We start from the raw sequence: 10391 nt of genomic DNA, 5'->3' as shown, positions 1-10391 counted from the left end.
AAAAAAAAAAAGAAATGTCTCTGAGTTAAACACGATTGTAGAGAAGTTCACGTTAATTTATAATCACAAACATTTTCAACTAATACGATACCAAAAAAAATAAAGATCCTCCCCTGAGATTAAGTTAATCCCTTATAATGCCTATTTTCAAAGAAGAAAAAATTCGCCGTCGTAAAGAGGAAATGGAAGAAGAAAGGGGAGAGAACACGAAACATTTGGCAGGCACGCGAGAAAAACGACCAGCCCCATTGATAGCCCATTAATTCCCAGTAATGATCCAATTACCGCGCCAGAGACGGCCCTTTCGAACACCTATTCACCGCCTTGGAGCGTGTTCGTGCGCATCAGTCACGTTCCAGGGCATTGAGCAAGATCCAAGTGTACCCGGCCTAACCGAACCGTAACCAGACCGCAGTTGCAAATCAACCCCCTCCACCTCCTCCCTTCAAATATTAATTCAATAGGAGGCGGTCGTCGTGGTAACGACGTAAACACCGTTACCATATCCGTCGATCGTCCGTCCATCCGTCGGGGTCAAGAGAGATATCGGTGGTAGTCGAAGACGAAACGAAATTTCTAACCCTCTCTGTCCAATCGTGAAGGAGGGAAATCATGAGTTTCTTCAAGTTGGAGGAGGTGCAATGCGGCCCCCTCAAGCCGAGGAAACGCAACGCGGTTGCCGTCGGCAGCCCGAACGTGTGGTGGGGATATAGATTGCGCGAGAGGACCGGTTGCAAGAAGATCCCTATACCCGAAACGTACGAGAACTTCGAGGAGGAGAAGAGGAGGGACTATGAGCACGTGACGAAGATCATGGAGTTCGAGAAACACTCGAAGTGGAGGATCAGGAGGAAGGGTATCAGGCAGCACGTTCAGCAAGGTACTAGCGAGGAATGTATGGGGTGTTGGTCGTCAGGACACGCGGTGAAGTAAGAGGTGCGTGTGTAGAATTGCGTTTGATCCAAGTTTTTAAGTTGTGTAATTTCGTGTAGGAAATTTAGGAATCGAATTTTTTTAGGGGAATTTTTTTTTCTTTCTTCTTTTTTAAGGAAAGAGAAAAGTGGATAAATAAAGTTAGATTATTCGAAATGGAGTGTAATTTGGCGAAATTTTAAATTGAATTCTAAAACTAAATTCTAGACGATGTCGCACGTTTATCTCAAATTGTTTTCCCGCTTTCACAGAAATTTCAATACTTTAAAATGAAACTTTTAAATAAAAGAAAAAGAAACACGTTATCTCGATAGATTCGTTCTCAATCGATTAAAATCGGGTTGGAAATACATATGTAATCGGTCAACAAGTGGTAATTCCTCAGGGCTGGTGTCTCACGAAGACATGGTGAACGTACGTCGGGAAAAATTGCGAGAGATATTGTTGAAGGAAGAGATGGGGTTGATCCACGAGGTGATAGACCAGGCTCAGCACGGTGACGACGCAAGAATGGACGATATGCGGCGCACAATAGAAGAGATACACAAAGAAGAGGAGGAACAACGGTTGGCCCTGTTGGCCCAGAAGAGGATGCAGCAATATGTGATAGGAAGCGCGTTATTCCGGGAGGAATTGTCGAAGAAGGCTGTAATCGAAGCGAAACAAATCAATCTCGTCCAAATGACGGAGAACGAAGTTAAGAGGCAGGCCGAGAAGGAATTGGATAATTTCTGGCACCAGATGATGCTGAAAGAGGTGGAGGCGAAGAAGCAGAGGGACGTAGAGGAAACGAAGAGGCGTTGCCTCGTCCAAGAGAACGACACCGAAATTTTGATGAAACAAATGGCAGGGAAATTGGCTTTGGAGGAGGAGAGGAAGCGGATACGGCAGGAGGACGTTGAGCACATGGAACGTTTATGCGAGGCGGTTCGCAAGGAGGAGTTGGACAAGGCGGAGAGAGATCGCCAGAAGAAGGAAGAGTTGAAGAACGATCTGCTGGAACAGATTCGGCTGGCCAAGACGAGGTTGACGGAGGAGGATCGCCACGAGAAAGAGATGGACCGGTTGAGAGGGGTTATCACCGCCGAGGAATTGGCGAGGGAGGAGGCCGCCATCGTGGAGACCACCGCGGCTTTCCGTAGCGAGTTGTTGGCTTATTTCGAATATTTGGAAAATTTGAAGAAACAGGAGGAGAGGAGGAACTTGGAGATTGACCAGCTGGTGGAACAATCCCTGAAGGAGGCCGCAGCCAAGCGCGACGAAGCGGTGAAGAGGTACAAGGAGGTTAGGAAGAAGCTTCTGCAGGATGTGATAGAGGGTCGGGAGCAACAGTTGAGGATAAAATGCGAAAAGAAGAAGAAGGAGGAGGAGGATCGTTTGTTGGAGAAGGAGATGTTGGAGAAGGAGATAGAAATGGAAGCCAAGTTGACCGCCAACGCGAAGAAGGAGGAGAGGGAGAGGATGTTGTGCTACAAGAAGGAACTGATGGAGCAGTGGAAATTGAAAGACGAGACGCGGCGTAAAGAAATCGAGGAAGGGAAGAAGATGTATGTAGATGAGTTGAAACGTCAAAATGACGAGTATAATAAAATAATGGACGTTCCGCAAGTTACTGCCCCGCATCCGTTTAAGATTTTGTTGAAGGAGTGCGCGACTCGTCATGCCGCGGAGAAAGAGGGGAAATGTACCTGTCCTCCTCTGTTAGACGAGTAAAAATCACACGATTTGTATTTTACGATTTTAATTTTTAACGATCGAACGTATTCTGTTCGTTTATTACAAAGTGATATATTTATACATATATATATATTTGCTGTTTTAAAATACGAATTTTCCCGCTCCGAGAGGATCCACGATCCACGCCGAGATCTATACAGTTCCGTTTGAACTATTCGCGCCATCTGTGCCAACGTACGAAAACTTTCTCTATCGTTAAGGTAGAATTCTGTTTCTCGTTCATCGATCTCTTCTCTTTTTCCCCGTTTTTTTACGGCGCGCATTCCCTACTGGCGCGATATTTAAAAAAGCGCCACGGGATCGATGAAAGAAAAATCGCTCCTTCTCCGTAACGTCGCTGTTAAATAAACAGCTGTGAAATAACTCGTGAATCGAAAGCAATCGGAACAACGATTTACGAGACAGTTGATCGTAAATCCAAACTTATCGAATTATAACAAACTGATGAAATAAAATTGGCGCAAATGTTGAGCGTCAATTCGAATCACTCGTAAATAATCTCATCATTGTATTTTCATTTTCATTTTCAGCGGCCGATTCGCGATTAAAATAATTACGCGCTCGGTTAAAAATATCTTTTTTCTTTCGCGAGATTTATACCTCGGTTGAAAAACCGATCGTCCACGTTCTTTTTTATCTTCCTTCCCCCTTCTTTTATTTTTAACTTTATTCTTCTTTGTTCTTTTTTTTTTCTCGCTTTCTTCTTGTACAGAGATACAAGTTGGAACCTCTTTCTCGTCGAATCCTCTTGCACCCGTCTTCGGTCCCTTTGAAATTCACGCGGGCATTGACGTGCAAATTGACACGCAGATTGGATTAAATAACATAACTTGTACGGTCGGTGCGCGCGACGCGTTAAATTAGTCGCCGTTTCGTTCAATTATCGGAAAATACGCGACGCGGTGAAAAGGAGGGTCGATTCAACGAACGTGCGCGGTCAAAAAATTAAAGAGGAATTAATCGGCTCGAAGACCCGCTTACAAATAATTTGATCGAGGCTTCGAGTCCGTTTCGCTCCGTTTTCAAAAATCTTATCCCGATAATTTAACCCCTTTCGAAAATGTATTTGAAAATGTATTGGAATGTTATTATCATTTTTTTTACGATTACATCTACGTCACGATGGGTTAAAGCGTTATCTGTTTACGATCCCCCAAACACCGCTCTCTTTTAAACGTTTCTCTTTAAAACAGCGCAGATATTATGACGTCGTTTGCCTAACTTCCATATTATATACTATATTATATACTACCCCCGGTAGTGCTTATTTTTTTCCCCTATCTTCCCTCGGGCTTTTCTTTATACATTTTCGAAAGCGTTGAAGGTATTCCAGCTATTATAACTGATACAATCTGTGCCTAGCATTATATAGATCTGTAACAGATCTATAACAATACTCTTTCGAAATTGCTCCCTCAGCTTGATCACCCGACCAAGGGTAATTTTCACGAGGAATTTTTTTCCTTCCTTTAATTTTCCCTTTCTCGTCGAATCGAGAATCTTCGTTTGCATTTTTTCTCAAAATATCGTAAGGAAGGAATTTACCCTCGATCCTCTCCATCGAAAATAGAGAAGAAATAGTTCTCCACGAGACGCTTTTATTTAAACCGCTTTTAACTTTTCCAACTCCTGGCGCAAACTCGATTTCCCTTTCTAGGATCTCCGCGTCCCTTACGATAGCGCGATAAATCCAGCTCGATGGAGGCCATAAAAAATCCAACCCTTTCGTCGAGACGAGAAAAGCTGGGACGCTCCCCAACATAGCCCCATGTATATTAAAACGCATCCCCGTGGCTATATTAAAATATTTCCGTTCGGTCGGCGAGCTCGTCCCATAATTCCTCCACCCGTGACGTCGCGTAGTTGCGAAACCGTTCAACGGCGTGGAAACCCGGAAGTGGTTGGCACGGGGGATGGACACGGGCCCCAAGTCGAAGCTATTTAACGCGGAATTTCGACCGCAGACACGGGATATGAATACGGATAATATCCGTGATTGTCGTCGTGTCTGCGAGAAAAGCGATTGGAAAATTATGATTTTGGGGAGGGGGGTCATTCTTGGTTTGAATGATTCGTAGAGTTACGATTCGTTCGATTTTTCTGATTTTTTTTTCAACGAGCTGTAATTTCATTTTGCTTCATAATTGTGATGTGATGTCGAATTGGATAGTTTTAGGGTTTGGTCGTCGCCTATTGAGGATTCTTCCAGTAGAAAGTAAAAGTAATAATGATAATAATGGAATGAATTTTAAATCGTGCTTCGATATTCTCGATTGTTCATCTCTTTTTTTTGTAGTTTATTTTCATTTGAGGAGAGAAGACTCTTCAGCTCTTTCAGGAGCTTTTTTACTTTCCTATTATTATCTTCTTCTTTTTTTCTTTCAGAGAGATTTCATCCTTTGCGTGTTCTCTCTCGGGAGAGATTAATCGATTAGATAGATAGGAAGAAGGGTTGCGAGACTCTGTAATAATTTTTATATACATTTTTACAAATATCAGTTAATTAGATTCGAATTATTTTAAAAATTTGGGAAAGATTTGGGATATTTTTAAATATTCTCGTGGTAATCGAATATTCTTAGCAGAGACGATTGAATAATTGATCAGTCCCCGGGATTCGATAAACAAGTTTTTTAAACTTGCAACGAACTCCATTAAGAATTCATTAAAAGATTTCTCCGCGAAAGCCTGATTGGCCCCCGTGACTCCATTTACTACGTGTACATTAAAATATTCACCCGAACGCTTCTCCGCCGGACCCCGCCATACCCCCACCTCCCTGTCGATCAGGTTAATCGATTTAGTCGCTCTACTTAACCCTTTGCCAACTCAAAAAAAAAAAAAAAAGTAAAAAACTCAAAAGACCATCGTTACAATACCCGACGAACGACCATCCCGAAGATTCATCATTCCATCCTTTAAAGATAAACGATTCGTTACATTACGTTAAATCGGTGGAAGAAAAACTCTTAAAGTTCGTTACAACTCGACGAAGATCTCTATCTGATGATCTCTATCTGATTTTCTTCAATTAAATCATCGAGACTCGCGTGAAACCCACCGATTGTGAAACTTTCACCCTCAACGAAGGGTGAGTTAAACCACGCTCGATTCGAGGTCCAACAACCGCGTGCATCCGTCGACGCGTGTGATTGATCGAACTGTGTGCATGCGTCGCGGTTTGTCGAGGTTCGCCCTCGAGGTTGGAGAGGGATCACAGTTGCGATCGCGATCGCTTTGAGCCATTCCCTGGCCGGCCAGTGGCAGTTTTTCTCCTCGTTTCGCTTCGGTGCCTCGAGGCGGCTGCACCTGCACCGCGTGCGCGCTTCTTCCTCTTCTTCTTCTCCGTATTAAAGCGGAATGAAGAGAAGGAGGAGGAGAGGATTATTGTCGAGGAGGGGACGTGGTAACGGGGTAAGATAATTCTTCTGTTCGAGGAGAATGGAAAGGGATGTTTAATTTTCAATGCACGGGAAGTGTATCCTCGCGCAGCGAGTATAAAATCGAAGGGGGAGGGGGGAAATATCTATTCTTATTTTTCTTTTTCAGAGAAAATAAGGAGGAAGAGAAATTCTTGGAAAGTTAGTTTGATTTTTGTATTCATAGATTTTAATTCTCTTTGATAATTCTCTTTCTTGAAAATATACTCGAGAACTCGTTGCAAGGTTAGAGAGATGCGTGGTTTTTTTAAAATGACGCGAAAGACAAGAAGATATCTCGCGTTCACAACGTGGCGACGAAAAGGGGATGAAATTTAGATGCGAGTGACGAGAGAAAGGAGTAAATATCGAGAGTACGAGCAGAGATAAGGGAAGTCTAATTGGGAAGACATCGGATAAACGTGGAGGGATGGAGAAAGGAGAAAAATTACAGAGGTAGATTTATAAAAGTATATAAGCTTCGTCTTCCTCTGCTGGACGATCTGTCCTTAAGAGAGAGAGAGAGAAAGAGAGATAGAGAGACTTCCATCGCAATCTACTCCCGTGTAATCCATAGGGCGCCAACTTTCCAGACACCTACTCGCTGTCTGCGAGGGAGATGACTCGAGACTTTTGGTTTGGAAACAATCCATCGGTTTCTTAATCTCTCTTAACCTGAAAAAAAAAAGAAAGAAAGAAAGAAAGAAAGAAAGAAACGTATCCAATCTCATCTAGCACGATAAAGGTAACAAAACATTATTGACCGACGAAATCTTTATTTAATCTTGTAATCTTGGTGGAATAAACTTGAGAAGGGGACAATAATTAAAAGTACTAATCATCAACGCGCGCGCGATGCGAGAGGGGGAGATTCCCTTCTCAAGGAAAGGATTGAAAGAGAGATCGAAGAAACAATTATATAGGAGAGGATCAAGGACGAAGAGAAAGGAGAGGGGCGAGACGGAATAGGAAGAAATATGAAAAGGATAAAAAAGGAGGGGAGGGGAAAAAAATAAAAGGAGAGGCAGACGAAGAAGAAGAAGAAGAAGAAGAAGAGGAGGAGGAAGGAAATGGGGTCCAGGACGGGGATTGCGGACTCGAAGGAGCGAATGGACCTCGCCCCTGGGGATGTTCTTTTGACAGTCATGTCGCTGTCGTCTCCTAAGGTCCCCCGGCGGCGTTGCATTAATCTTCTTCTTCCGACCCCGCCTTATTGAAAATTCTACAGAACGCTTCACAGTTTTTGCCCCCGGTCCGCCCTTTGTACCCCCGCCTACACCTCCGGGGACGTCACCTACGGAGAGGAGGATTCACCTGCGGAGGGAAGAGAGTCGATCGTCGCGGCTTCCGTCTCGTGTCGTCTCGTTTTCCATTCGTTGAAAGGGTGAAAACCTTTCTATTAGGGAATCGGTTAAATGCCAATTGACCGAATAATTCGTTACCAGTGATTCCGATATCTTGGAAATTCTCGAATACACGAAGGAACTTGGAAGGATCCACTAGACGAAAGAAAGAATTTACTGTAATTTAATGTAACACGTGTTTGGCAATGTTCAAGCTACACGGAACAATTCGAGACAAGTCTTGGCGTTAGTTTCGAGATAAAAGATTCTTGGGATTTTTGTTTGGTATCTTGATATCTCGACAGGAAAACGAACACCGACCTCAAAAATTCTATAAATTCGCTCGAGTTCTACTTCGAATGAAAAAGAAAGATCCAGAAGTGTTTCGTGAACTTTTCAAAATAGGAGGATCAATTTATATAAAATTCTACAAAATCCATTTCTTGTTCTATGAGAGAACTCATACCTTTTTATTTTTTAATCTCGTTCCATTTCTTACCCTTCTTCTTTCTCTATCCAAAAATATACGAAAGAAGCAACGATATTACGATATTGCGTCGATGTACGATTAACTTGTCGATCAGATCGTCTCGAAAGTCTGCTCTGATTCCGCATCTTTTCATCTACTTTCTCGTACGTTCGTTCGAGAAGAAAGGAAGAAGGAAAAGAAAGAGAAACTCGGTGGAATAATTCGAAAAAGATAGTCGACACTGCGAGGGTCGTTAATCGCGGATCGAGACGATGTTTTCACGCGTATTCGCGCTCCACTTTCTAATTCGGTGAGACATGGCCGCGTTCCTCGCCACGCATCGCCTACGCCCCGATACGAGCGCTGCCACGCCGATTTCACGCCTTCGGAGTCGTCTCGAGTGGCCGCCCCATCCCACTTTCCTCCACCCCTTGCCGCTAATGCACCACCGCGCTTCACTCGGCCGCGAAACGTCTCGGGCGGGCGTCCAGGATGTTTTGGAATTCGGTTTCGGGATTCGAGAACAGATTCTGTTAAGAGTGGTATTGGGGGAAGCGTGTTTTAGTGGAATTCGCGCGAGCGTGGATTTGGAGATAATTGAAATATTTCTCTTTTACGGGTGGGAAGATTGAAATTGGAAAAGTGGAATTCGCCGGATTTCCCCGCCGATAAAATTGGCAACGAAACCGTGAATGATTCCATTATGCGTTGAATTAACCATCTATTCCGATACAATCGATTGTCTAATTGCAACACGGATTCTGTTACACGTTTGAATTTTCATCTTCGATTACGAATTTTTTCTAGAATTCGATATTTTTGCATCTCGGAATCGTCTCGCGTAAGAAGAAACTATCGCCGTTTCGAAAGGTAGAGAATCGTGGCATATTTGTAAAAGACGAAAAATATTCCTTGAAAATAGAAGAGATTCTCTTGCGAGCAATAATTATTCGATCAAATTTTCTTTAATCGTGTTCGTTCGATCGACACTTTCAAAGTTTGGAAAAAGAGCGTGGTCGATCGATAAATTTTGAAATTTGTCCAATATGAAAGATAACGGCGAATATCTTTACCGAGCAAACAAGTTTGACTTTATTTCAAAAAATTGGCTCAGAATTACGCATTCACAAAGAAAAGGCCCGATTACGAATCACGAAGCCGAAATTTAACAGAAAAGCAACGGGATCCAACTCGCGTGTTAACCGTGGAGTCGTCGAGGCGTGACGAGCACGGTTTTGAAAATTAAATTTGGATCTTGGAAAATGGGTTTCAACTTCTCTCTCTCTCTCTCTCTCTCTCTTTCTCTCTTCTCGAGAGAGACCCGCAAAGTTCGTGTTGCTAAGCTGTGCGCTGTTTGAGCGAGAAGATCGGGGAAGGAGGAAGCGAAGACAGGGAAGTTGCGCAACAAATATTCTCATTGTTAACTTTGCCAGCTATTCCACTCATCAAAACGTTACATAAGGGTTGGTGGATGTAACGCAACCCTCCAGTTTTCGCCTCTCGTTACACGTTACGAAGTTGGGACGGAGCACGGATTTTCCAAAACGTTCGTATAGGCTGGAATTGGGAAAATTCGTTTGGAAAATATCGCGATAATTATCCCCTCCCTCCTCCTGTATTAACTTTCGTCTGATAATGCTCGCTCGTTAAAACGCGACGCTCATCCCCGATCTCATTAAAATCAAGAATAATTAAAACCGATATCGAATCCTCAAGACACACAACATGCAAATTTAACGGTTCTCCCATTACATCGTTCGTGTATAAATAATTCTATTAACCATGAATCCTTTTGGTTTGTTATAATAATAAACCAGGTATATACGATTAATTTTCGAATTTACATTAATGGTTTTGGATCGTGTTTTTAGAGATGAAAATCGTACATAATTTTGGGGAGAATATAAAATAATTAGATTATAATTGGCTTCGTTGTTATTTCAATTATCAATGTCGTTCGATTTCTGAGGAGAAGTATAATGAATGTGTAGAAATGCACGATCACGAATGGTTCACAAATTTTTGAAATAATTAACCCAAATTTTGCCGAGTGAATATTACTTACTTTAAAAGGATGTTCTCGAGGAAATCAAATTTTTTCCCAAAAACCAATTAAGAATAATGATAAAACTTTTCGCTCGTTGAAAGGATCATCTTCGAATATTTCTTCAAAAGAAAAACGAATCATTGGATATCCACAACCATCCCCCTTTCTCAAGAGAATCAAATTTACTCAATTTTTAACATTAGCATTAACAGCAAGAAATCTTCTCAAATCTCCAGGATTCAATCCGCACCTTGAACCGACATCCATCCTTCCCTCCCTGAAGGAAATCAAACTCTCGTTTCCTCTTCCGTTCCAGAATCCACGAGGGCAACGAGGAAAGGAGCAGATCCACGGGGCGCCCGCTCGTAGCCGCGTTATCAATCAGTCTTATCGATAGAAGGTCCTCGACCCCCGTGGTCTGGTACACGAGTCTCGTCCCTCGA

The 10391-nt window shown here is 42.7% G+C and overlaps 1 protein-coding gene across 1 annotated transcript; it reads left to right on the top strand.

Annotated features, from left to right (window-relative positions):
* The first annotated feature begins 562 nt into the window (after window positions 1–562).
* Window positions 563–3003, top strand: LOC102671121 (trichohyalin-like). Its single transcript, XM_006613889.2, has 2 exons — window positions 563–936; window positions 1319–3003. Exons 1-2 carry the CDS (start codon window positions 894–896, stop codon window positions 2644–2646), a joined length of 1371 nt encoding a protein of 456 aa, XP_006613952.1. The 5' UTR covers window positions 563–893; the 3' UTR covers window positions 2647–3003.
* Window positions 3004–10391: the final 7388 nt, after the last annotated feature.

Source organism: Apis dorsata, unplaced genomic scaffold (genome assembly GCF_000469605.1).
Source record: "Apis dorsata unplaced genomic scaffold, Apis dorsata 1.3 scaffold_163, whole genome shotgun sequence".
NCBI classification, from domain to species: Eukaryota; Metazoa; Arthropoda; class Insecta; order Hymenoptera; family Apidae; genus Apis; species Apis dorsata.
The sequence above is the reverse complement of the archived record's forward strand: the minus strand, read 5'-3'. Positions and strand labels throughout refer to the sequence as shown.

Excerpts from the sequence above, each read along its gene's own strand:
- LOC102671121 (XM_006613889.2), top strand. The coding sequence starts at position 894 with ATGTATGGGGTGTTGGTCGTCAGGACACGCGGTGAAGTAAGAG. Across the intron at positions 937-1,318 it reads GACACGCGGTGAAGTAAGAG|GGCTGGTGTCTCACGAAGAC; the intron begins GTGCGTGTGTAG and ends GTAATTCCTCAG.